A 27,467-nucleotide genomic window follows, 5' to 3' on the forward strand; every position below is an offset into this window, starting at 1 on the left:
CGTCCGACTTGGGCTCAGGTCATGATCTCCCGGTTTGTGAGTTCGAGCCCCACATCGGGCTCTGTGCTGACAGCTCAGAGCCTGGAGCCTGCTTCGGATTCTGTGTCTGCCCCTCCGATGCTCATGCTCTCTCTGTGTCTCAATAATAAACATTAAAAAAAAGAATACAAAGGAGAACACATTTATTCATCTTTTGTACTCGTTGGGTGTACTTCTTCTGCCAAGTAGAATTACTGAATTTTTCAAGTAAGCCTTTTATTGTGACATCAGGTATAGAAAAGCGCATCACCCGTGAGCTCATGGTTCCATGTGCTTGTGGAGAACACACGTGTGTAACACGGACCTGAATGAAGAACTAGACTATTCCCAGCACCCAGAGGTGCCCCTCCTGCCCCATTCAAATCGCTATTCCCCCTTCAGGGTCAACTGCTATCCTGACTTCACTTTTTAAAAACTAAGACAACATCCTCATTTTCATTATGTATTTTAAAGTCTTTAAAAAACTTTTTTTCTTTTTATAGAAAGCATGTGAGTGGGGGAGGGGTAGAGTGAGAATCCCAAGCAGGCTGCACGCTCAGTGTGGAGTCCAGCGCGGGGCTCGAACCCATGACCCTGGGATCACGACCTGAGTCGGACACCCAACTGTCTGAACCCCCTGGGCACCACCTTGTCATAACAGTTACTAGACAAGTTTTAGATGGATTCCTAGCACAATTCAGAGGAAGTTAGTTTTCTGCTATGCCCCTACCTCCCCACATGCCATCACCTCCCCCATCATCAGAGTCCCACCTGTGGCATGTTTGATTCAGTCGATGAATCTACATCGATGCGTCATTATTGCACAAAGTCCATTGTTTATGTCAGGGTTCGGTTGTGGTGTAGGTTCTGCCGGCTTGCGCATACCTTCAGTGACGTGTGTCCGTCATGCCAGGATCTCATAAGTGCTCCCCAAACCCTCCATGCTCTGCCTGTTCGTCCTTTGTCCCCACAAACTCTGACAGCCTCTGACCTTTCTTGTGTCTTCGTGGTTTTGCCTTTTCCAGAATGCCCTCTAGTTGGAAGCTTCCAGTGTGTAATCTTTCCATCCCAACTTCTAACACCGTAGAGGAGTTTATGCCCGTTTTGGGGCTTTATGTAAATGGGATCCTAAAGTACTTGCTCTCCCACGTCTGACTTCTTTTGCTTGATTTTATGTTGAAACTCGCCCAAGTTATGATGCACGGTGTTCGCTCCTTTTCCTTGCTGTATACTATTCCACCGCCTGCCTAGACTGCGCCTCAACATTTCATTTTGCCGTCGCTGGGCATTCGGATGCTTCCGGTCTAGGGCTGTTGAAACTGTATTGCGGTGCACCTCTCCTTCTGTACGTCTCCTGAGGAGCGCAGGTCTGCGTTTCTGTTGGGCGTGTGCTCAGGAGTGGGATGGCTCGGCCTTAAGAGCATGCAGGTGTCCTTGCTGGTACCCATGTGATGTAAATGGCTGAGCCCTCCTCCAGAAAGGTGGTACTGCCCCCCACCACGGTCATCCCACCTTTCTAAGGGTCAGCGTCTACGCCTGTAACGGGGAGACAGCCCCATCCCTGGGTGCCATGGGGAAGAGGTGCGCCGAGGTGCGGAGATGTGCATCCGGCACCCAGAGAGGCCTTCCCAGCAGCTGGCTGTCCTTAAGGGACACCGACAGCTTCTAGGGAGGCTGGAGAATTCTGAGCTGTAGATCTTTTTTAAAAAGATATTTATTTATTTTGGGGAGAGGGTAAGAGGGGAAGGGGCAGAGAGGAGGACAGAGGATCCCAAGCAGGCTCTGCGCTGATGATAGCAGTGAGCCCGATGTGGGGCTCGAATTCACAAATCGTGAGAGTGTGGAGCATGAGACTTTTGATCTCAGGGTTGTAAGTTTGAACCCCATGTTGGGTATAGAGACTACATAAAATATACTTAAAAAGGGGGCACCTGAGTGGTTCAGTCACTTGAGTGTCTAACTCTTGATTTCAGCTCAGGTTGTGATCCCAGGATCGTTGGATCGAGCCCCACTTCGGGCTCTGAGCTGAGCACAGAGCCTGCTTGGGATTTTCTCTCTCTCCCTCTGCCCCTTACCTCCTCAACTGTGCACGTTCTCTCTAAAATAAAAAAAATTATTTTTTAATACTTAAAATAAAAAACCTAATGCCTCAGAAATTAGCCGGCTCTGGAACCAGAGGGGAAAAGACATTGAGGGCATGGGAGGTGGGGGGAGGAGGTGGGGAAAGAGGTGGGGGGGGGAGGGGTGGCCGTTCCTCAGCCCCGCCCATTTGGAAAGTTTTGCCTGAACTAGTCCAGGGGAACTAGCAGCAGGGCCTTGAACTCCAGGTTACAAGGTAGGGCAGGCTCTGCCCGTCACCAGTTGTGTGGTCTAGACTGCTCTGAGCTGCAGGTTTCAAATTATCCAGAGAAAAGTGGGTCTACTCCCTTCCGAGGGGCTGTGCGGTGGAGGTGAGGGAATGCAGGTCATACTAGCGCATCATCAAACAATGCCTCGTGGGGACAGAACCCCTATGAAACTGGGGCCGGACAAGGTCCAGTCTTACTGGGGAAGAAGTGCGGCCCGCCAGCCCGAAACGGTAATGAAGAAAAACTGTACTTAAGGTCTTCTGGAACTACTGGGAAGGTCTAAGTACATCATCCACAGCGCAGTTATCAAAATTCTTTCTATTCCTTCCAATCCCCTTGCTGCACCAGATTCTCCTTCCGCGTCTTCGTACGTGTCTCCCAAACGACTCCTGGCACCAGCCCGAACCCCTGTCTTTGCCAGCCTCCTCTGTCACTCAGTATGTGACCTCGGGAAGCCCCTTGCTCAGCTAGGAAGACCCCTGTCTTCAGGAGCAGGAAGGGAAGAGGTCACACGGATGTGATCTCTTTAGGGGGAAAGGGGAAATGAGCTGGCCCACTTCTGTGTCGTCCCGGGAGCTGCTGTTCGTAGCACAGGCTGTACTGCCGGGGGGATGAGAGGTGACGGCTCCAGGGGTGCGTTGCCAGGAGTGGGAAGCCTTTTGTCGGTTTCTTCATCTGATGGTAACTCGGTGTTGCCCCCCTGGGAAGTGGGGGAAAATGTCACCAGCCTCCTGCTGGTGGCTTCAAGTTCACAGTCAGTGATGCCTTCTCTCTCTGTTTCCCTCCCTCCCTCCCCTACTTCCCAGTCTCCTCAGACCAGATTGAGCAGCTCCACCGGAGGTTCAAGCAGCTGAGTGGAGACCAGCCCACCATTCGGTAAGACCTGCAGCTGGGTGTGGGCGTTGGGCAGCTCCGTGGCCCTTGAGGATCTCTCTTCTCTCTCTCCCTCCCTCCCTGAGTGCAGCGTGACTCTGGAAGAGCCCCTGGGTGGCCCTGTTTCCTGCCACAGACTTGTAGTTGTCACTCTTTTGGTCCCTTCTAGACAAGGAAGGGAGACACAGAATTCGAAGCAGGCTCCAGGCTCTGAGCTGTCAGCACAGAGCCCAATGTGGGGCTTGAACCCATGAACCACGAGATCATGACCTGAGTCAAAGTTGGATGTGTACCCGACTGAGCCCCCCCGCCTACATTGCATTTTTAATGTTAATCTTTTAGAAGCTGTGTAGGTTATTTCTTTATGAAGATGAATGCTCTAAACCGTGCTCCTTGCCCTACGAGAGAGTGTATTCAGTCTTCCATGCTGGTTGAGTTCTACAGAACTAAGCTAGTGAGCAGTCCTAGTTAGCGTGTTTATTTGGTCATCGCCCTGTCAGGGAAGAAGCTTCGAGTTGAACAGTAGCAAGAAGGGTTCTCAGCACAGAGTGGACAGCCCTCTACCACGAGCTTTCTAACAGATGGAGTTTCCTAAAATAAATATGCAAGGTCTTAAGGTTACAGTCTTTGAACATCCAACATTTTAGTAATCCAGGGGAACTTCCTTCTTAGCAGACAAACTAAAATTTCCCCTAAGTTTTATGGAAATTGACAGAAAAAACAATCTCTTTCCTTGGTCTGTCTAAACAGAAGCATGGCGTTGATCCCATGCCTTATATTTTCAAAGCATCCATTTCCAGAGCTTAGAGTCTGGTAATCTCTTGGTTCCTGTGGCCTCCTGTCTCAATTTGATTGAATCCAAGGCAGAATTAAAGCCAATTAGGACTCTTATCTTTAATTTTAACTATGACATCTGGCTAAGCCCCATGAAGGAGAGGGAGTGAGCCCCGAGGAAAGTCATCTGGCTTCTCATTGGCTCTGAGAGTGTTACATGTCCAAGTCTGAGCCAATCACCGTGGCCGGGGCTCGAAATGCAAATTGTTTTTCCCCAGAGCAGATGGAGTGGGGCTGGGCCATCAGTGGGAAAGTGGGGAGGCGTGAGGAGCCGTTTAGGGTGCGCACACCTCAGCATGACAACCCACGAGTCTAAGGACCTGGCTACTGGAACACGGAAGTGTCAAGGGCCCCCTCCTTCCTTCAGAAGCTCATGGGCATGTGTTCTGTGCCAGGTGCTCAGTACCTGTGCTGCTGGATGTGGTTTACAGTGGGCGATGTGTGAAGGCGGGGCCCCCTTTCTCAAGACCGTAAGCCCCGTAAGAAACCGCTCTGGTTGAAGGTCTGCGGGTCTTGCCTATTGAGAGGTTTTAAGTTCACATGCCATGTGTGTTTGATTTTCAGACTTGGAGGAATCAGGCAAAAACCTAGACCTGAGAAACAGATTGCATCAGCCTCCTCTATATGAGGGGCTGTGTGTGTTTGCGTCGGTTGCTCTGTGTCTCTGAGCCTGCCTGCTCATCTGTAAAGCGAGCATGGTCATCTGGGCTATGATTTGGGCTTGGAAAGTGAGCACATACCATGCAGGATGGTTCTGCTTTGAGCTGGGTTGTTGGCATTGGGCAGCCTTGCGGAGCAACCTGGAGATGCCCGTTAGCAGATGTCTGACCGTGGGGTGGGAGTGGCGGTAGGGAGCGCAGGTGCTGGGTGGGGAGGGGGCTGGGAGGCCCTTGGAGCCCCTCCCACTTGGAGGTTCTAGCATCTGTGCCCCCACCCCCTCCAGGGCCTCTGCAAGGACAAACTGAAACATTGTGCCCTGCACACATTCCTTCCCAGCTCGAGTGTATGTGGATCACTCGGGAATGTTCCTAATGCCAGCTCAGCCTCAGCAGGTGTGTGGGGCCTGAGACTCTGCATTTCACTGGGAGTTGCGGGCCCTGGCCGCTGGCACGGTGCCTAGGCCATAGTTAGTGCTCAGCAGATGCAGCTGCCTTTCCCTCTGCCACTGACCAGCCCGGGGGCCTCCCAGCTCTCCTGGCCCCTGGCCGTTCCCAACCTGCTCCACTCCCCTGGAGCCTGTGGCCTCCCTGCCTTGCCTCCCATTCCTCTGACTAAACCCAGTGAGGCTGTTGGGTCTTAGCATCGTTTCCTCAGCAAGTCTGCCTCGATGATGCCCCCGACCCGGTCGGCGGTCAGTACCTGGTCAGGCTCTCGGGGCCCCTTACGTCTTCTCTGTGGCCGCACAGGGTGACTTCAGTTCGCCTCCCTGTGGGACGTTGGGAGTGAATGTGCGTGAGAATCACCTGGGAACCTGGTCGATTCACGGGTTTGGATTCCAGCCGAAGACTCTGCATTCCCAACAAGCAGGGGTGGTCGCGGGCAGACCGGCCTCCCTGGCGCTGAGGATGGTGCCCGGTGGGCCCCCGGGTTCTGTGGGTGGAGGCTGTACCCCCTCAGGCACTGAGGCTCCTGCCTCCCACTTGTGGGCTCGGCCAGGGCGTGGGAACCCGAGCCATCAGCTCTGCCCACCCACCCCTGCCCATTTGCCTCTCTCCTGCGCCCCCCCCCCCCGGGCCGCCCCACACACCACCCTTCCCACACCTGCCCTCACGCAAGCCCTGGGCGCATCTGCCAAGACCAGTGAGCAGCCCCTGCTCCCCTGTGCCTTTAAGGTGACGTCCGTCCTCTAACTGCGGCCGACCAGTGTCCTCGGATGCTGGTGTTTGCTTTGCTGAGGTCTCGGTGTGGACCCCGCATCCTCCAGGATTACCCCCCTACTTCCTGTATCCCCATGGCCCCCTCCTGGGAGTGCCCATCCCGCCACTTGCAGGATTGTAACTGGGCCCCTAACAGCCCGCTGGCCCCATGCAGGGCGGGCACTGGGGCTCTTCCCCTGGGCCTAGTGCTGACTGCAGGGCTCCTAACATTCTGCGTGCTCGGAGAGCACGACCACTGGCTGGTTGAATGAATGAATGAATGAATGAATGAGGCCCGAGTAATGAGGGAGAAGTGAGTATAAGGACTACCCAAGTTCTTTATATATTTTTTTAGTGTTTGTTTATTTTTGAGAGAGAGCGAGGGGGAGGGGCAGAGAGAGGGAGACACAGAATCCGAAGCAGGCTCCAGGCTCTGAGCCGGACGTGGGGTTCAAACTCATGAACTGTGAGCTGATGCCCTGAACCGAATGGGATGCTTCACTCACTGAGCCAGCCGGGTGCCCCAGGGCTGCCAAAGTTCTCTTGATAGGCCACGACGCATGGTCTGTGAGGCCCGTGGTTGTTAATACTGTCTCCCTGCAGAAGGTTTACATATTCCCCGGGAAAGAACTTATCTGAGGCCTGGCTCGTAGGAAGTGTTCGCCGATGTGAGCTGTTGTTATCTGAGCATGTTTTCTGGGCTGCGTAGCTGGAGCCCCGTTACTGAGCCTTGCAAGACCCCACAGGTAGGAACACCTGTTCTCCCCATTTTACAGAGGGGAAAGTAAGGCTCAGAGAGGTCATGTAGCTGTTCCTGAGTCACACAGCTCATAAGCAGAGGAGCCCAGTGCTGAAATCCTCCGTAAGGAAGCTGTGGACATCGCCTTAACCTGTGAGCGGCCTCTGAGGACCGTCTGCCCCCATCGTCCCAGGGTGGGCGTGGGTAATCCCCTCCCTGCCCCGAGTCTCCCAGTCTCTGCGGCACCCAGTGCCAGCCCTGCCCAGCAGGAAGGAGGTGATAGGCCACAGTGTTTCTGCAAACAGGCAGGCCCCTCCCAGAACCACTCTGCCGGCCCCTAACCTGCCTCTCAGGAGCTGGAGAAGGGAGACAGGTTTCTGGTCCTGCAGGCATTAGTGGTGCGCGGCCCCGGGGCTGTGATCCCCTCCCTGGCCCTGTCCCCACACTGCCAGCGGGGTTCCCCAGGGACCCTGGGCCGGGCCATCAGCCTCTCTGGGCACATCCTGCAGGGCTGTGTGCTATGTTGGGGTTTCTGAGTAAGGAAAGGAGCTTCGTTTCCTTAGGGTTGAGTTTTGTGAAAGGCATTGACTGAGGTCCACTGGGTGGGGACCCAGCACCGCAGTCTCTGAGGGGTGTGGGTGGGGGTGGGAGCAGCACCCTTTGCCCCGGCCTTCTCAGAAAATGAAGGTGCCCGAGAGCCTAGGATCCCATAGGGCAGTGATTGGGGGGGAGGGGTAAATACCCGCAGCGTGAAAGTCCCGTTAACAGTGGCCATGTAAACCTGCAGGCTTTAAACATGGACCTAATGAGTTTTGTAAGTTGCATTAAAAGATGAAGAGGGGCCCCTCGGGTGGCTCAGCTGGTTAAGCATCTGACTCTTAGTTTTGGGTCAGGTCATGATCTCCATGGTTCGTGGGTTCGAGCCCTGCGTCAGGCTCTGTGTGGATAGTGCAGAGCCTGCTTGGGATTCTCTCTCTCCGTCTCTCTCTCTGCCCTTCCCCCACTTGCTCTGTCTTTCAAAATAAATAAGTAAACTTAAAAAATATATGAAACTCTTAATGAAGAATGGAGCTCCTGAACTTGTGACTTTGATAAATTGCATGTAGCTTTAAAAAAATCCCACAAGGCAAAAACCGCCAAAAGAGGTTTAACGTTAACCCATCGGTTTCCTATCTGTGTTTAGTTGGTCCCCTCTCCTTCCGAAAATTATCTAAGGGTGTCCAGGTATGCCCTCCCTGAGGCCTCAAAGCTGATGTGTCAGGAGGCACCTGGGTAGCTCTGTCGGTTAAGTGTCCGACCTTGGCTCAGGTCATGATCTCCCGGTTTGTGGGTTCGAGCCCCGTGTCAGGCTCTGTGCTGACAGCTAGCTCAGAGCTTGGAGCCTGCTTCGGATTCTGTGTCTCCCTCTGTGCCCCTCCACCACTCATGCTCTGTCTCTGTCTCAAAAATAAATAAACTAAAAAAAAGCTGACGTGTCAGGATCCTGCTCTGTACACATGTGTTTCTTAGAAGGTCCAGCATCTGATTTAAAAAAACAAAAATTCATAAAGATGCATTATTTTTCTTGAAGGGCCCCTCTAAGTTATACATGTTTCAGGACCCCCAAAACCTTGAATCCACCCTGACCACAAAGCACTGAGCTCCATGGCCTCTTGGAGAAATGCTTGGGTAGAAATCGGTCAGCGGGGCACATGGATGGAGTCCTGATGCAGACTTCTGTCCTCACAAAGGTCTTCTTCTGGGGGGGGAGGCGCTCCCCCCAAGTGAACCCAGGAACCGATACGAATTTCAGATAGTGAGGGACATACAGTAATTGCCTCTCCCACTTTTTCTTTCCGAGGTTGGGCCGCTTGACTGGTGAGTGTCTTAAACTGTGAGTTTGACTTCCTGAAGGGACCCGGGGCAGGCTCTCAAGCCCCAGAAATAGATGCTGTGGGATACGGCAGACGTAGCGGTGCAGGCCGGAGGGCTGATTAGATAGAGCCACACTCCAAAAATATCTGTAGATTTGTCAGGCCCCCGAACGTGGAGTGAGTCGTGGCATGAACGGAACCACGGACATACAAGGCTAAGAGACGGGGAGCGGGGTTCGTGGTTGATTGTCACCACAACCCAGAGCAGCCTTCTGATAGGCCGCCCGCCAGGCACTGGCAGAGTCCTACCTCTGAGTCCTGTTTTGCATCCCTGGCAGCACTTACCCTGCGTTGTTGTGTTAAATGTCAGCTCACAGTCAAGGGCATACGTAGGAGCCCCAGCTGCCGTTAGCTGAGGGCTGGCCATGTGCCGGGCACCGCGCTGATGGTCACTGGCGTGGTCCCAGGGGTCTCAGGAAGCCTGTGAAGTTCACTCCATTATTCCATCTTCCAGATTAAGAAACCGAGGCTCCAGAGGATGAGGTCCCCCAGCAGGGTTAGGGTTCAGAGGCAGAGCTGGAGGCCCCCAAATAAATGTTTTCCTCACTACTTAAAACTTTTAGGGGCACCTGGGTAGCTCAGTGTGTTGAGCGTCCTAGTCTTGGTTTCGGCTCAGGTCATGAGCTCACGGTTTTGTGGAATCAAGCTGCGCATCTGGCTCTGTGCTGGCAGCTTGGACCCTGCTTGGGATTCTCTCTCCGTCTTTCTGCTCCTCCCCTACTCATGCTGTATCTGTCTCTCTCAAACTTAAAAATTAAAAAATCTGTATTGGGGCGCCTGGGTGGCTCTCTCGGTTGAGCGTCCAACTTCAGCTCAGGTCATGATCTCGTGGTTTGTGGGTTCGAGCCCCACGTCAGGCTCTGTGCTGGCAGCTCGGAGCCTGGAGCCTGCTTCACATTCTGTGTCTCCCTCTCTCTCTGCCCCTCCCCCACTTGCACTCTGTCTCATGATCTCAAAAATAAATATTAAAAACTTTTTTAAAAGCTGTATCTTTTGATGGGTTTACTTAGGGCGGGTCTTCCCCTGCTTAGAAGAAAAGCCAGAACCTACAGTGATCATATTGCATTTCTCTTTAGTAATTTTAATCTAGTCACTTTGCTTTTAACTTGTCAAATAGCTAGAAATTTCCTTTTTTGTTGTTGCTGTTTTTTCCCAAAGTACAACAGTAAGGAGTTGAGGGCCTGCCTTCATCTTCAGGCCGATTTGCTGTCAGGGTTTTACATGTTCTGGGAGTTCACACGGCCTCCCTTGCAGGCGTCAGCTGGCATGATGCAGGTTCATCCAAAAAGAAAAACGCACAGTCGCTTGTAAAATGCCCCAGGCCACATGGGTGCGAGCAGGCCGCTCTCCTGTCCGTTCAGGTGACCCGGAGAGCCGAGCGGGAGTCCCTTTGGCGTGACGGGTGCCAAGGGGTCCCTGAGGCAGGACGAGGCTTTCTAAGTGGACCTGACTGATTGGCAGGGATGCGGGTAGCAAGTGTTTACAGAGACCCTCTCCCCTGGAGGGTTGCTAAGGACTCAGCCCTTGCAAGAGCAGGCAACGGGGACTTCTGTCTGGAGTGGGGACAAGTGGGGAAGGAGCAGGTGGAGGGAGGGAGGGCCAGAGAGGGAGCTGGCATGCACACAGGTTCATTATATAGATGTATACATTTTTTAGGTTTTTTATTGTTTATTTTTGAGAGAGAGCACAAGCGAGCCAGCATGAGGGAGTACTAGTGGGGGAGGGGGAGGGGGGGGGGGAGAGAGGGAGACAGACACAGAGGCACAGAGGCACAGAATCTGAAGCAGGCTCCAGGCACTGAGCTGTCAGCATGGAACCTACCCTGGGGCTTGAACTCACTAACTGTGAGATCAGGACCTGAGCCCGAGTCGGATGCTTAACCCACGGAGCCCCTGGGCGCCCCTCTTCCAGATCTTTCTCATCAAAGGCTTGTGGGTGGGAGAAACGCCTGGTGCATGTGGGGAATCCCTCATGTTTCTTAAACCCTAACCTTCACACCAGTCTCCCTGGGGTCAAGTTAAAATGCAGGCTCTGACTGCGGGCCGGCCAAGGCTCTGCATGTCTCACACTCCTGATGAGACCGCTGCAGGCCAGGGACCGCGCTTTGAGCTACTCTGGGTTGACTAGGGAGACAGGTGGTAAGGGAGGCTTGGGTCCCCCCCCACCGTCGTGAGTCCCCCTGGGGCCCCAGTTTCCCCAGGGTGGGGCGTCCAGGAGGGGTGGGCAGGCAGCCCCCACGGTGAAGACCCTTCTCTGATGAGCGGGTGGAGCAGGGAGGCCTGAGTTCCAGGCTGGGAGCCCTTGGGGCCTGGCCCTGTGCCCACCCCGCGGGCCGCTCCCCCGCCCATGGAGAGGAGCCACCGGAAACCAGCCACATGATGAGGCTTGGCGGGGGCGGGGGGCCCCTCCTTGGCAGTTTCTTAGTCTTTCCTTCCCTCGCGGGCCGGACACTTGTCTTGCCTTCTTTCTGGGTCCCGGATGGGGCCCCTTGGGGCTGGGTGGGGGCAGATCCCCAACCATGATTGCAGTTGTGTTCTCTTTCAAGTAAACCCATGCAATCCGGAGGAAGTAGCAAGTGAGAGGAGGTGTGCGGGGCGGTTAGAGCCGGATTCAAAGCTCCCCTCCCCGCTGGGGGGGCCATGGCCTCCTCACTTGGCCTGCCTGGGCCCCATTTTCTCACCTGCAGAATGGGGACTGTGGGTGTGTTCCTAAGTGCTTAGCACAGCCTGGCCCTGGGGGGGGGGGCAGGAATCCTTAAACCCTGGGGCTCACCCCCCCACCCAGAGGAGGTGTGCAAGCTGTGTGCTCCTGGGGTCTCCGTGGGAGACCCCTCCTCCCCACTGGTCACAGGGGCCCCGTGGCCGGACCCCTTGCCACCACTTCCCAGCTGTGGCCCCACAGCCCTGGGCTTGGGGGAGGCAGAGCCCTTTCCCGCGGCTATAGCCTGGCCTCCACACCTTCAGCTGGTGACACCAATACACGGAACCTTTGGCTGAGCCGGTTCTACCAGCCCGGTGGGTGCCTGGGGGTGGGGAAGGAAGGAAAACAAGACTGAAACTGGCATTTATGGGCCATTAACCTGCGGTCAACATCTCCCAGGCTCTGGGCTCGAGGCCTGCAATCGCCTTGTTCAAAAAGGAGGTTGGCAAATATCCGCCAGTGCCCCGGAGCCTGGCAGCCAGACCGAAGTCCTCCTAGCACCTGCTGCCTGTCTCTCTTCTTTGCAATAAGATGTTTCTTTAGCTGTCTGCCTCAGTTTCCCCTTGTTTAACATGGGGATAAACATCTGCCTTGCAGGTGAATGACATAAAGCTTCTAGAGCAGTTACCTGCCACCTTGGGAGTCCGTAAGTCAGCTGCAGCTATTCTGATTTTAAATATATGTATGTATATATATATATATATATATATATATACATACATATATTTAAGTTTTTATTTATTTGAGAGAGAGACAGACAGGGACAGAATCCCAAGCAGGTTCCACACTGTCCGTGAGAAGCCTGATGTGGGGCTCAAACCCACGAACCATGAGATCATGACCTGAGCCGAAACCAAGAGGCTTAACTGATGGAGTCACCGGATGCCCTGTTATTCTGACTTTAAAATTAAGAGCTCGCTGTGTGTCAGGCAATGTGCTAAGTGCCTTATGTATATTTATGGGATTTAATTGTTCCATGAACCCCATGATCCTACCTGGACATTCCCAGGACCCCCGTTTCACAGATAAGCGAGCCAAGGCTCTGTGATGTGGGGAGCCCCCCCCCCATGATGGGCTTGGCAAAGATCAGAGCCTGAGCCAGGCCCCGGGTGCGCTGGACCACACGTCCTCTTTGCTGTGGGTGGTGCTGGGTGTGTACCCAATTCTCAGAGGAGGAAACTGAGGCACAGAGTGTCAGGAAGGTGCCTGTACGAAAGAGAGCTGAGATATGGGGGTGTGTGTGTGCAGCAGGTGCCTGTGGAGAGGAGGGAGGGCCGCCAGGCTTCTGTGACCCCTGCACAGACGTGCCAGAGGCTGCGATGCCAGGCCCAGGACACTGTGTCCGTGCTCTGGGTCCTGGCATCTGCTTCCCCTCCTCTGCGGTCAGTGGGAGGTCAGGCTTCTTTTCTTAATATGCTGCAGACACTGGGAGGCAGGCTCTGCGAGGTCCCTCCCCCCTCTGCCCTTCCCTCCTTCCAGAATCAGCCCCGCAGGCACTCTGGCCCTTTGTGGGATTTCCAGGTGGCCAGAGGGCTGCCGGTGGGTCCCCTCTTGACCCCTTTCCAAGCGTAGGCCTGGGGTTCTCCCAGCTCCCTACAACCCGCAGTCTCCCCATTGATGGCCCCAGTTTCAGGGAATTAACCAGATCAGTGGCTCTGGGGACGGCTGCTCTGGTAGCCCTTTCCCGAGCTCGGCAAGGCACGACTGGGGGTCTCCGAGGGTCCAAGTGGAAGTCCTGGGAGCAGCTGAAGGGTCTGGACCCCTGGGAGGGGAAGTGAGCTAGGCGCCAGCAGGGTGTCCAGGACAGAATGGATGAGGCAAGCCCCACCCCCACTCACCATCCCTTCCGCTCCGCTTCCTGGGCCCCTGTGAGCCCCCCCCGCCCCCCCAGCCATGGGGGCTTGAGAATGTGGTGCTTTGCAAACGAGAGTCCCTGTCTCGGTGCTCTCTGGTGCATGGAGTCTTCATCTACGGCGTCTGTGTGCCTGCTTTACAGATGAGGAAACTGAGGCTAAGGAAGGATTAGCCATGACCCTCTGACCAGCGAAAGCCAGAGGATACTTGGGGTCTCATGTACTAACTTGCATGGAGGGCTGGTTTCTTTCCCATTTTCCCAAAATTCTCTCTGCAGTTCCAGTGGCCCCTTTGATGAGCCTTGTGCCCCGAAGGGGTCTGGGGGCTCTGTCTGCCATCTCCTGCGGCTGCCTCCTGCTAGGCCGGTGCAGCGGTGGGAGGACATTTGCAGAGAGAGGCGAAAGCGTGTCGGATCACAGAGAGGGACTCTCTCTCTTTTTTTTTTTTTAATTTTTTTAATGCTTTTTATTTATTTTTGAGACAGAGAGAGAGAGACAGTGCGAGCGGGGGAAGGTCAGAGAGAGAGGGAGATACAGAATCTGAAACAGGCTCCAGGCTCTGAGCTAGCTGTCAGCACAGAGCCTGACACGGGGCTCGAACCCACGAACCGTGAGATCATGACCTGAGCCGAAGCCGGACGCTTAACCGACTGAGCCACCCAGGCGCCCCACAGAGAGGGACTCTCATGGGTTGAGCATACCCATGACCGACAGCAAGATCAAGAGCAGAGTGTTCTCTGCCTCAGAGTCTCCCCGTGTCCCCACTGGTCACCCTCCCCGAGAGCAGCTGACCTGTGTCCTGACTTCAAGCTGCAGGGGTTAGTGTTGGTGCCTTTTGTTCTCTATGTAAATAGAGTCACAGTTCTTTGCATTTTGGTTTTTAAACGTATTTTAGGGATTTTTTTAAAATGCCATTTTGAGGTATAATGCACATATCATACAGTTTACAGATTTGGAGCATGCTGTCAGGGGCACCCGGGGGGTTCATTTGGGTGACTGTCCGGCTTCAGCTCAGGTCATGATCTCACGGTTCGTGGGTTCGAGCCCCGTGTCGGGCTCTGTGCTGACAGCTCAGCCTGGAGCCTGCTTTGGATTCTGTGTCTCCCTCCCTGTCTCTGACCCTTTCCTGCTGACTTTCTGTCTCTCTTTCTCTCAAAAAGTAAACATTAAAAAAAGTTTTTTTTTAATAAAAAAAAAAAGTACACATTCAATTTGAGGACATTTCTGCCACTCCCCCCTCACCCCCTGCACTCAAAGAAGCCCTGTACTAATTAGCTGTCAGCCCCTCTAGCTCCCCCACCCTGGCACCCAGCTCTTTGCTTCCTGTCTCTCTGGGTTTGTCCCTTCCGGTCCCTGTGTATACATGGGTTCTCTCTTATGTGGCCTTTTGAGCCAGGCGGACTGCTTCTCTCTCCTCTCTTTCCTCTTTCTCCTCTCCTCTCTCTCCCCTCCTCCTCTCTCTTCTCTTCTCTTCTCTTCCCCATTCCCCCCTCCCTTCTTTTTTAATGTTCATTCATGTATTTTTGAAAGAGAGGGAGAGAAAAAAAAAACACAAGCAGGGGAGGGGCAGAGAGAGGAGGAGACACAGAATCCGAAGCAGGCTCCAGGTTCTGAGCTGTCAGCACAGAGCCTGACATGGGGCTCGAATGCACAAATCGTGAGATCGTGACCTGAGCAGGAGTCAAACACTTAATCAACTGAGCCACCCAGGCGGGTGGCTTAAAAATAGATCACTTAAAAATGAAAGCTTAAAAACATGTCTAATGCCTTGGCTTTTAGTACACTCGAAGGTGTGCGTCCAGCCCCACCATCCATTTCAGAATATTTGGATCATCCCCTAAGGAGACCTTGGACCTTAGCCGTCACTCTCCGTCATTGCCCCAGCCCCTGATCGACCACTGACCAGCCCCTGGCAACCACTGATCGACTTTCCGTCTCTACGGATTCATCTGTTCTAGACATTTCGTGTAAATGGGATCATACACTGTGCAGTCTGTAGTGTCTGGCTGCTGTCACTTGGCACATCTGGTGTTTCCAAGGCTCCTCTGTGTTGCAGCGTGGATCCCCACTTCTTCCTTTTTGTGGCTGGATATACTCCCTTGTGTGGATGGACCACAATGTATCCACTTACCAGCTGACAGATGCCTGGGAAGTTTCAGCTGGGCTGTTATGTTATGAGCAAGGCTTCGGTACCACTCACGTACAAGTTTTTACATGGAGGCGTGTTTTCGTTTCTCTTGGGCGTATATCTAGGAGCGGAATTGCTGGGGCACGCGGTAACACTCCATTACACCCACAGAGGACTGGCCAGACTATCTTCTAGTGTCCAGGCCACTCTTCTGATGCCCCAGTTCCAGAATGGCCGAATCAGGGTCTCCTTACCGGGGGTCTGTGAGGGGCCTCTGGTGGGCTCTGAGTCCTTGAGAGGGGTGTGTGCATCTTGTGTCTGCATTTCTCTGGGGGGTGAATGTTGAGGACACATAGCATCATTGAGCCAGGGGGGCCAGTGCAGCAAGTTCCGGTCCTGTCCCTGAACTCTTCTCGGGACTCAGGCTTAAAAATTACAGCCCGATAAATGGTGGACATGGCATCTGACCTCTGATCTTTTTTTCTTCTTTCTTTTCCTGGTGCCTCTCCTTCCTGGGACCCAGCAAAGAGAACTTCAACAATGTTCCTGACCTGGAGCTCAACCCGATCCGATCCAAAATCGTCCGTGCCTTCTTTGACAACAGGTGGGCCCCTGTCCCTGAACAAGCCTTATAGCAGATGACTTTGGCTTTGAGGGAGTGTTTTACCTTTGTGCCTTCTTATCATGCTCGTGTGCTCAGAATGGGCCCTTAAGTCATTGAGCAGAGGAGGGGGCTGCTTGGGGTAGGAGTTACAAGCACAGCTTGGAGTCAGGAAACTCTGGCTGGTTGACTTTGGGCAGCTAACTCAATCCCTCTAGGCCTGTTTATTAGTTAGCTACAGCTGCGTAACAAATTATCCCAATACTTAGCAGTTTAAAACAAATACTACCTCACTGTTTCTGTGCATCAGGGGTCCAGGGGCAAACTAGCTGAGTTCTCGGGTTCGGGGGCAGCTGGGGCTCCAGTCCTCTGAAGGCTCGACTGGGGGCAGCCGTTTCCAAGCTCACACGTGTGGCTGTCAGCAAGTGACGCTTCAGGGACCTCTCCCCAGGGTGCTCACACACGGCAGCTGCAGTCCCTGCAGAATGACTTCTGCACTGGGGGAAAGGAGGAGAGATTGAGCCCCTGAGACAGGAGACCCCATCTTTTTATAAACTAATCTTGCGAGGGCCCTCCCATCACTTTCGCTGTGTTTTCTTCATCAGAAGTGAGTCACTAGATCCTCCTGTAGGAGGAGAGGGGACCATGCAGGGGCTGAGTGCCAGGAGCTGGGGATCATTGAGAGCCATTTTGGAGGCTGCCTCAGTTTCATTATCTGTAAAATGGATGTAACGATAGCATCTATCTTGCGGGATGGCTGAGGGTACACTGATCTGACGTGTACCAGGTTGGCGATCATTCTGCCCATTGCCCTGATAGAGAAACTAAGGCACAGAGAGGTGGTGCACCTTGGCCAATGTCGCGGAGCTGAGGCTCCAGCCAGAGCTCATGTCCTCAAATGTCTAGTGTTGTCGAAGTTGGAAGGCTCCTGTGACAGGATGGAGGCTCACTGTATCTGAGGCTCTATCAAGGTTTGGGTCAGGTACACCCTCTCCAGGCTGCCTGGGCCTTTGGACAAACACACCAGGGCCCTGGGCCTGACACCCAGGGTCTGCAGAGATGGCCAAGAAACCGGGAGAACGGGCAGAAAGAGGAAGAAGGGACCAGGCATGCTGTGGCCAGAAGATGGGCAGTGACTTCCCATACAGGTTTCAGGTTTATGAGCCTGAGCCACTCAGCTCTCGTTCTGCCATGGGTGCGTCCCTCTCTGAGCCTCTCTGGGCCTCCTCGGTTCGTGGGGTAGGGGTAGGAGTCCTCAGCTACCCTGGAGGATGCTGAGGCCTGCCTGCAGGGCGAGGCCTGAGAGAGTGACCAAGAGTGACAGAACTGCATGTACAAAGGCCCTGTGGCACAAGAAAGCACAGCAAGTGTGCGTGGCAGAAAGGAGGTCTGGCCGGAGCATGGAGCAGCCATGCAAGAGGAGAGCGGTGTGGAGGGCAGAGCTGCATCATGCGGCCCCTTGACCAGTAAGAGGGGTCTTGAACTCAACCTGGGAGCAGGGGCGGGGGCGCCAACGGGTTTAAGGTGAGGTGTGGTGTGCGGGGCTGTGCCTGCACGTTGCAGGGGTCCGGGGTCCGGGGTCCGGGAGGGGGCGGGACCATGGTCCCCCAGGCTGGAGGCAGGGCTGCTGAGTGGAGAAGGAGATCCGTGGGCAGCTCTGCAACTTCAGGGAGGATGGAGTGAAAGTGAGGTCTGGGGTCGGAGGTGACGAGCTGGTGACAAAGGAACCTTCATGGCGGATTGTCCTGTCGCCAGAGGGAAGGTGCACGGCCCACGGTGGATTCAGAGCGCCCGCCTCCTCGGTGACCCTGGTTCTGTCTGAGCGTCTCGGAAGAGGCCTGGGCGGGCAGTGAGGCGGAGCAGGAGTGCGGAGGTGCTGAGGCGGGGTGGGGGGTACCAGGCTGGAAATGGTGCCCCTGACATGGAGGGGGTGTGGCTCTTGGGGTCTGGGGTTCAAGGTGCCACAGGAAGATGGTAAAGGGAGATCCGAGCCTTGTGCCTGGTGTGAGACGGGGGCGTGAGGGTGTGTGCACGGGTACCTGCCCGTGTGTGTGTGTGTGTGTGTGTGTGTGTGTGTGTGTGTGTGTGTGTGGCTTGTTTCCAAAAGGTTCCGTGCAGACCTGGCCACGTGTGTAGTTGGTGGGCACCGGGGACCCAGCGGGGCGGAGCTGGAGGGGCCAGTCTCCCACAGCATGGGGTCCCCCAGGGTGGGGAGAGGGCGGTGGCCCTGGAGGGACCGGCGAGCCCTGCGGGGGCCGGCCCAGCCCGGGAACTCGCAGGCTGGCCCTTCTGCCCTCCCCGCTGCCCCAGCAGAGAGTGGACGCAGACTGGAGAGAGGGCACTCCTGGCGTGGGTGAGAATGTTCTGGGGCTTTCAAACAAGTCTGACCTGAGGTCACAGTTCAGCTTTCATCCGACACCTGTGGGAACCGGGAACGGCTTCAGGAGCTGGCGTTTCAGCTCTCGGGTGGCACTCGAGTGTCTGCTGTGCTGCCGCGACTGAGCCATGACCTCTGCCGAGGGGACGGGGCGTGGGAGCGGGGCGGCGCTCAGGCCTCTGCCGGGCTCAGGGACTGGACTTCGGGGCGGACAGGGAGAGGCAGGAGAAGACACCCCCTCCTCACTCAGAGGGTCCGGGGTTAGGACAGTGGGTGGCAGGCTGGGGCAGGTGTGGTGCTGCCCGCAGGAGGGAGGAAGTGACGTCCAGTGGTCAAGGAGTGTTGAGTGTCCAGAAGGTAGACAGCCAGACAGGCCAGTGGGGGCCGGAGCGCGGCAGGAGGGGGTGTCCGGGGCTGGGGTGGATGGTGAGACCCAGACCCACCTCCCGGGCCTGGCATAGCAGATGGGGGAGTTGGAGGTGCTCCCAGGAACGCAAGTGTCTGGAAGGGTTCAGGCAGGGGAGCAATGGGGTCCACTGTGCATTTTGCAAAGCTGCTGCTCCTGGGCACAGCGGAGGAGGGTCCTGCGGGGTGGCGTAGCTGGGTGGCCATGACAGGGAGGCGAGTGGGCAGGGAGCCCGGAAGCCTCTGAAGAGGGACCTGGGGGCTGCAGCTTAGAGCATGTTTGTCCTGTCGATCCTTTGCTTCTTGCCCTGGAAGGTCTGGGGTGGGAAGCAGCAAGGAAGGACTTTGGAGCAGGGGCCAGAGACAGAGTTTTCTTCTCAGAAACCGCGCGGTCAGCCTTGCTTCCTGAGACGCTCAGGAAACCGCACTGTGGTCGGAGAAGCCGGTCTTGGAGGGCGGCGTGAGCAGGGTCCTTCCTCACCTCTAAGGGCTGCATCTTACAGGGTCCTCAGAAAGTGAAGGATGCAAAATACTGTCTAAATGGGGCATCTTTGCAGCAGAGCGTGAAAGCTGCCTGTTTGCTGAGCGCCCGCTGAGTGCCTGGCACTGCGCCCGCCATGAGGCAGATCCAGCCTGAGCCTCACTTGGAACACGAACCCTTCTTGCCCCTTCTGAAAAGCATGCCAGTGGGGGACAACCTCAGGCCTGCCTTGACTTACTAAAAAATCTGAAGTTTAGAGTTAACTTTTCACTTCGGTAGTAAACCGATTGCTCTGTCAAGCTGACCGCCTCCCCGCCCCCTCCCCACTAGAGTTTCAGACAGCTAGCTGAGAGAGAGCAGGAGTCGGCAGACTTCTTCTGTAAAAGGCCACAGAGTAAATATTTTAGGCTTCGTGGGCTATGCAGTGTCTGTCACGAATGCTCAACTCTGCCTTGGTAGCATGAAAGCAACCACAGACTGTTAGTAAATGAATGGGCGTGGCTGTGTGCCAATAAAACTTTATTTATAGACGTTGAAATTCAAATTTCATGTAATTTTTACGACAGTTGGTCATGAAGTGCTATTACTATTTTGGTTCCCCCCCAACAGATAGCTTCAACTACTTTAAAAACATAAAAACTCTTCTTAGTTCACGGACTGTATGAAAATTGGCAGCAGGGGGGGGTTCGGCCCGCAGGCTGTGGTTTGCCGGCCTCGGGTCTGAAGGAAAGGGTCAGGAGATGTAGCCTGAGTTACAGAATTGGTGCCTTGGTTTCCCCCCTCTGAGGGCCCCGCCCGGTGCACTGTTGCACACCCAGGCAGCCGTCCGCCCCGGGCCTCACCAACAGCAGGACTCGGTGTCTCCCACCTGGCCCCTTGGGGTGGAGGGCAGCACCTCCTGCCCCCTCCCGCCCCCCTGTAGGCGGGTTGCTGGGAAACAGAACCCAAGGCTCAGACAGCCCTTGTGGGCGAGGTGTGGGCCCAGAAGGGCCAAGTTCTCTGAAGCATTGGTAGTTGGAGGACGGGCCCCAGCGTTTAACCCATTGCCGGCATCCGGTCTGTACGCCTGCAGGAACCTGCGCAAGGGGTCCAGTGGCCTGGCTGACGAGATCAACTTTGAGGACTTCCTGACCATCATGTCCTACTTCCGGCCCATCGACACCACCATGGACGAGGAGCAGGTGCAGCTGTGCCGGAAAGAGAAGCTGAGATGTGCGTGGACATCGGGGCCCTACCCCTGGAGCGGGGGGAAGGGAGGCACCAGTCCTGGGTTATAGCCTGGAGGGCCCCCCCACTATGCTCTCCTCCCAAGCTGGCGGTGGGGGGGGAGCTCTGGAGTCGGCTTGGGCCGGCCAAGCAGCACGGGGTCCCAGGGTCCCATGCATCAGCGTCACATGCCCCTTCCCTGTGTAGACTTTCCCACGACTCCTGACATCCCGCCCCCACCCCCACCCCATTGGAGGCTCAGCCTCAGGAGCAGGAACGTGTAAACATGGGGACTGGGCTGTATTTAGCTCTGGAATGCAGGCGAGAGGGCTGCTGGGAACTCCCCAAGGCTGGGTACCCTGAGGTCCTCTGATGGCCCTGGACCAGGGGGGAGCCTGGTGGGTCAGAGGGCTGGGTCAGAGGTCGTGGGGGCCCCTGGTTTCCCTTCCCTTCATGGGACAGCCGTGGGCAAACAGGTTAACTTCTCTGAGCTTCAAGGATGCAGTCTGTGAAATGGGCTCAGGGCAGCCTTGCCTCATGGGGTCATGTGTGGGTGAGAAGAAATGACATTTTCCGCACGTGGCACAGCACAGGACGTCTGGTCCAGGCTGGGTTGGGGGCAGGGACTGTGTGAGGGTGAGCGCTGGGTCAGAGAGGTTGCCCCCACCCGGCCCCGGCTCCTGCTTCAGCTCCTGGCCTCTGTCGGGCTGCCAGATGCCAAGCGATGCCAGCGAAGGAACAGAGTGCGTGTCCCCACGTGGAAAAGCAGAGGAGACGGATGTCCCTCATGCCCATGGGGCAGTGGCTCAGATCAGCCAGGGGTCTGGAACAGCAGCAGTGGGGTGCACGACCTGCCGACCGTAGCTGCCTTCTGGGGTCTTGGAGGAGAGGATAGTCTGGGACGAAGTTGATGTGTCCTCACCTGAGTGAGTGTCGCACGTGTCCTCACCACGTGCCTGGGACCACTCGTCCGCGTCCCCCAGCTCGGTAGCCACGGAGCCCCTGTTACGCCCTGAGGGTAGACACTGATGTTGCTCTCGTTTTACAGTTGGGAGAGCTGAGGCTCAGAAGTTAGGTCACTTGCCCAAGGCCACCCAGCAGGACCTAGGCGGTCTGGACCCATGGCAGTGCCGTTGACTCCTACGGTTGCCGTTTAGGCTTCATTATGACATCTTTTGCTCATTTTGAGGTAGATTTCTGAGCAGGAAAGTTAGGGAAGCAGGAGGACCCGGGGCTCCCCTCCCGGCTGGTCTGACCGAGCCCTTCTCTCTCCCCCTGCCGCCCCCAGTTCTGTTCCACATGTATGACTCGGACAGCGACGGCCGCATCACCCTGGAAGAATATCGAAATGTAAAGTATGCTCCTCTGCCTGCGGGCCAGGGCTCCTGGCCCTTCCCTGCCCCCAGCCTGGGCGGAGGCCCAAGGTCACCCCGCGTCTGCACGCCCCGCAGGTGGTGGAGGAGCTGCTGTCCGGAAACCCGCACATCGAGAAGGAGTCAGCCCGCTCCATCGCCGACGGGGCCATGATGGAGGCGGCCAGCGTGTGCGTGGGGCAGATGGTGAGCCGTGTCCCCGGGTGCGGGGAGCCATGGCCCCAGAATCCCCAGTCCCGTCCTCCGGAGCCCGGCTAACTCCAGCCACACCTTGCCGGCTTGTAGTCTGTGTTTCCGGAGGGCCTAGACTAGGTGCCCGCCCGTCTGCCTCGCTGCTCCTACCCTGTTGCTTTCCTGCCCTGAGGGGACCCCTGGGGTGGAGAACCCCCCCCCCCCCCCGCAGCCCCAGCTGTGTCGCCTTCCCCCAGCGTCCTGCGGTTAGCGTGCCCTACGCAACTGATGATGAGCGGCTGGGAGGGCATTTCTGGCCGTGAGACAGGGCGGCGGGGCTGGTGTGTGGGGGCACGCGTAATGGAGACCGAGGAGGGGGCTCGGCCTCAGCGCTGGCGCCTGCGGCGGGGGAGCCCCCAGGCGGCCACAGAGGGGACGCGCAGGCAGGAGGCAGGAAGCCGTGGAGGGTGCTGCATGGCTGCAGAGGGCCTCGGGCAGGGCTGTGGGGTGAGGGGACAGGCAGGCGGGAGCACTGTGGAAAAGCGGCTGGACCGTTTCTCAGGACGGGGGACAGCCGTCTGTGGTGGGGACCGTCCTGTGTGTTGTAGGGTGTTTAGCAGTGTCCCTGGCTTCCACCCACTAGAGGCCAGCCCCCCCCCCGCCCCCCAGTTGTGACAATCAGGGATGTCTCCAGACACGGCCAGATGACCCTGGCAGGGGGACAGGATTGTCCCCAGTGAGGAGCCATTAACTAGAGGGGCCCAGAAACAGACGGTGAGCAGAGCGGCCGCTGCCCTGGGACCGGCGAGCAGTGGCTGTGGGGCGTGTGGGGGCCCCGGCGGGTGCACACCTCTCCCTGAGTGTGATTGCACGGCATGTGCAGACATGCGCGGTTTCATAGATTCTTGGTCTCATTTTACTGGTTGGGAAACTGAGGCCCAAGGACTTCAGGAATGTTCTGGAATTAGGGGGCAGCGATCTTTACCATGCCTGGTGGACGCACTCTTGTAGGACTGGGTCCAGCCTGGCTAGCCTCTGACACAGTGGTTTTGAGTCCCTGGGGACCTTGAGGACAGGCACCTGACCATTTTGACAGCTCGGTTCCCTGAGGGTTTGGTTGGTCGTCACGGCTCCACACTTGTGTGCTTCCAGCAAGTGGAGGGGTGTTTTTCTGCCAGCTCCTGCCGTGTCCCCAGCCTGCCATCAAAGGTGGTGGCACGCCCGGGCCTGCTCCCAGTGGCAGGGGCTGTGGTCATTTTATTGGCCTGTGTTTTATCTGGCTGCTTCCTGGGCCCCGGGGGAGGCCTCTGGCTTTGGTGAAACCACCTCACTCAGCAAATTAACTGCAGCAGAAAGGGTCGGTGACCTCAGGGGGGAGCGCAGGGATCCCCCTGCCATGTGGTTGCGCCAAGTTCCCACTTGATTGAATTACTCTCCTCCTTTAAACTGCTCCCCATCCCACTCCGGTTCCAGTGGGGGACACTTCCCTTAATTGGCTGTAGTGAACCTGCCGGCAGCTCCTGATCGGCATAAAAGTCAGCACTTCAGACACGGAGGGGCAGGGCCGATGCCGCCCCCCTGGGTCTGGGCCCCGAGGACTTATGGGTCCTCCGTGTGCTCTTAAAATATTTTCTCATGCAAACGTCAGCCAGATAAACAGATGCGCTGTGCACACACGCACGCGCCCCGTTCAATACCATCCGGCCTGCGCTGCCCACCAGGGACAGCGGATCCCCCGCCTGCTTTAATGGACTGCAGAGCCAGTTATGGCCGGAGCAGGGCTTGCTTCCTCGGGGAGGTCTTGTGGCTTAAGGGTGGGGCTGCCTGGCTGGGGTCTCAGCCCGCGTAGCCTCCCCCACCCTCCCAGCTCTCAGGATACGAGCCTGGTCTATAATTAGCTCTCCTAGGCTGCCCCAGGGGGCCTGGGAAGAGTAGGGAGCCCTGGGGACCCAACCGGGCATTTGAGAACTGGTCACATTTATAAAATTAAGACATACGTACAGATTTGTTTTCCGTATTAAAAACAAGTGTAAAGAAACCCCCCAGGGTGAAGAATCCTATCACCCTCGGAGTCAGCCATGCATGCTGCTCCCAGCTGGAAAAGCGGGTGGCCTTGCCTCTGTGCACCTCAGTGGCCTTATCTGTAAAATGGGAGTAAGAACAGAACCTGAACAGTAGACATGGAGTACCTGCTATTAAAAATATATCAGAACAACTCCAGGGGTGCCTGGGCAGCTCAGTCAGTTAAGCGTCCAACTTTGGCTCAGGTCATGAACTCTCGGTTGGTGGGTTCGAGCCCCACGTCGGGCTTTGTGCTGACAGCTCGGAGCCTGGAGCCTGCTTCGGATTCTGTGCCTCCCTCTCTCTCCCTCTCCTCCCACCCCACCTCCCACTACCACTCTCGCTCTCTCTCCCTCTCCCTCTCAAAAATAAGCAAAACATTAAAAAAGGTTAAACGAAGCTCCAGGGAGGTGCGGGAAGAAGAGAGGTGAAGCTCTGCTCTCCTCCCCCTCAGGCGCTCCTCCCTAAAGGGAACAGCCCTGGCTGGGGTTTATCCCGCCCCCCCCCGCAATGTATACACGTGTCTTTTATTTGTGATGTGCACCCAATGGGACTGGACTCCTGCCTCTTGTCTGTGCTGACCCGCGCGTCCCCAGGGCAGATGGCGGCAGTCTGGTCAGTGGTTCAGGCAGAAGTTGGCAGGCGTGCACGGCTCTGCAGACGTCTTTTTGCTTGTTTGCTGGTTCCACTGTGTATCTTGGAGCCTTTTCCATATCTGCATGTAGAGATCGACCCTTTCTTAATGGATGCTTGGTAATCAATAGCAAGGAGGACCACGCTTTATTTAGCTAGTCTCCTGTTGATGGACACGGCATGGCAGCCGGGCTTTCGGTCACAGAGGGCTGCAGGCAGGGGTGCGGTTTGGGGAGGCTGGGTTGTGCCAGAGGCCGAGATAGCAGTTAAGAGGGGCAGGAGCCCCACCTCTGGTCTCCTGGGGTCATGTGTGCCCAGAGCAGGAAGGACACAGATGGAGACTGGCACCACCCCGCGGGCAGACAATATCACGCTGACTCACTGGGCGAGAGGGGCGGGTCTTTCTCCCCTTGCCCCAGTGGTCTGTGAGCTCAGAGGGTCAGGGCAGGCCTGGGGAGGCAGGCCTGGGAAATGGCAGGACCTGTCGGTGGCTGAGGGGAAGGGGAGCCCGTGCCTCTCTGGCCACCCCTTTCCTTTTCACCCTCATCCGCCAGGTTCTCCCTCGGTCAGTCCGCACCCTCCCTTCCAGCCGAGTTGGAATTCAGAGTGACCTCCAGCTGGAGGCAGCAGGTCCAGAGGGATCCCTGCTTCTCATGACCGAATGGGCCCAACCCTCTGCGTCCTGGGGAGGGTGGCGGTCGCTCACTCTGCATGTGCTCTGTCCCCAGGAGCCTGATCAGGTCTACGAGGGGATCACCTTCGACGACTTCCTGAAGGTGGGTGTCTAGGAGCAGCAGTGGGGGTGAGGGGTGTCCTGCACGGTGGTCAGGAGGAGACTGGCATCTCTGTGGAGAGGGGTCACGTGTGGCCTTCTGAACACTGGCTGCACTTGTTTTTATTAGACGAGTAATGTTTACGTGTGGTCAGAGCAACTGGAGCAGTACAAACGGGCTGCAACAAAAACGGTCCCTCTCCCTCCCCCACAAGTCCCCAGTCCCCACCTCAGAAGCATCACTGTTGACAGTGGGAACCAGGTTCTGGAATGTTCTATGCCTATGAGTCACACACTGGAGTCAACTGTGTGTGGTTTTGCCCCTTTTCTTATGCCTTGGATAGAGTTGCCCACTTTCCCAGACGCTGCGGGTGGACACCAGGCCTCCACTGTCACAGACGTGCTCCGAGGTTGGGGTCTGGGACCCCTTCACTGTTCTGATTGGCAGGTACCTGGTGGAGAGACCCCCCCCCCTGCCCTGTGTCTGGTGCCGAGGACCCCCGCAGGGGGCCACCAGGTTCATTATGGGATCAGAGAGGGAGGGCAGGAAGTCAGGAGACACAACCCAGAGGTGTCCGTCTAGCCCGCCGCAGCAGCCTCTGACCCACAGGAGGGCGCTGATGGGCGACTTGGGCGGTCACGGCCCAGGGAGTCCGGGGCAGCTCAGATGGGCCCTCCACCTGGGCTGCACTGCTACCTGGCTAGTTGGCAGCCAGCTCTGCAGGAAGCGGGGTGGGCTGCCCTGGCTCCTGGGCCAAAGTGGGGGGCAGCCTCCCCCGCTGTACACCGGCCGGGGCTGGGCCGGGCAGAGAAGCCTGCGAGACCCAGCCTCTTACCCGGCGGGCTCCTCTACCCCACCCTGATGCCTCCAGTGCCCAAGACTGTCCCTCCTCCATGGGGGGCCTTTCCTGACCCGCTGGCCCTGCCCCTCCCCTGGGCAGTGACCTGTCACCAGCTGGCATTTAGCAGAAAGCACCGTGTGTGCCCCGGTTGCTTCCCTAGGAACCAGCTTGGGTGCCCATGGGCTGTGACCGCAGCCCGATTACGGCCTGGTGGCAGTCCCCAGAGATGCCGCAGGCAACAGCTTGAGTGTCTGAAGTCCTCACAAGTGGGGGGCCGAGTGATGTCCAGCCATTTCTCCATCTGCGGCCCTCTTGGGTCCTTCGAAGGGCTGAGGAGCTGGCAAGTGCAGTCCTGGCGGGGGGGGGCTTGCAGTGTGGCAGTTTCAGTCGGGGCAGCCCAGCTGTCCCCCGGGGCCCTGACCAGCGCAGACTGTCATGGCAGAACCAGCACCAGGTATGTGCCCGTGGGCAACTTGGGGTAGGAATTGCCCTTCCTGGCATGAGGTTGTCTAGGCTGAACAGGGGCAGCCTGTCCCAGGGAGGTTTTTATGAGCGAGGATGGGTCAGTGAAACCGTGAATGCACAGTGCTCAACAGTTTACAGAGCATTTCCGTGCATGGTCCCGTCGAGCCCATGACACGGCGTGACCTAACATGGCCAGTGCACGTGGTGGTCCCCACATTGTACTGATGAAGAGGAGGTTTACTGGGGCTTGGGAATTTGCATGAAAATCACAGAGCCCGCAGTGTGGTAGGTGGGATTGAAATGACTTGGAGCGAAGAGCTTGGGTTCAGCACTTAATAACCTGCTGTGACAGTATCAGAAAGGATCCAAATGTCAGAGCCAAATTAACCCGCAGAAAGGCAGATGGAAGTAAGTTCCTTTTCCACGCTTGGTTCGTGGCCGTGGAGCCGGGCCTCTGGTTTTCACCTGTCCTGGGGGTGGGGACGGCGTGGGCCGGGTGGCAGCAGGGATGTGCACTCAGTGCTGCTCTGTCCCTTCCAGATCTGGCAGGGGGTAGACATCGAGACCAAGATGCACGTCCGCTTCCTGAACATGGAGACCATCGCCCTCTGCCACTGACCTGCAGGCACCCCCGTCCCCGAAGCCGCGCCGTGGTGCAGAGCTGCCTGCGTGCGGGGCCGAGGCCCCTGGGGTCCTGCTGCAGCTCGTGTAAATAGCCCCCCGCACTCCGCGGTCTTGTTTTCCCTAGGGCACGGTACGCGGGGCCTCGCTGTTTTTATCTCCAATAAAAAAAACAAAACTGTTGGTTTGTAAATGAA

At 56.6% G+C, this 27,467-nt stretch overlaps 1 protein-coding gene across 1 annotated transcript; it reads left to right on the plus strand.

Moving 5' to 3' along the window:
• The first annotated feature begins 2,977 nt into the window (after positions 1–2,977).
• TESC (tescalcin) lies at positions 2,978–27,467 on the plus strand. The gene is made up of 8 exons (XM_029921619.1): positions 2,978–2,999; positions 3,173–3,242; positions 15,786–15,866; positions 20,199–20,338; positions 21,621–21,682; positions 21,784–21,891; positions 25,299–25,346; positions 27,190–27,467. Exons 1-8 carry the CDS (start codon positions 2,978–2,980, stop codon positions 27,265–27,267), a joined length of 609 nt encoding a protein of 202 aa, XP_029777479.1. The 3' UTR covers positions 27,268–27,467.

The sequence above is a fragment of the Suricata suricatta genome, chromosome 14 (genome assembly GCF_006229205.1).
Source record: "Suricata suricatta isolate VVHF042 chromosome 14, meerkat_22Aug2017_6uvM2_HiC, whole genome shotgun sequence".
Classification (NCBI taxonomy): Eukaryota; Metazoa; Chordata; class Mammalia; order Carnivora; family Herpestidae; genus Suricata; species Suricata suricatta.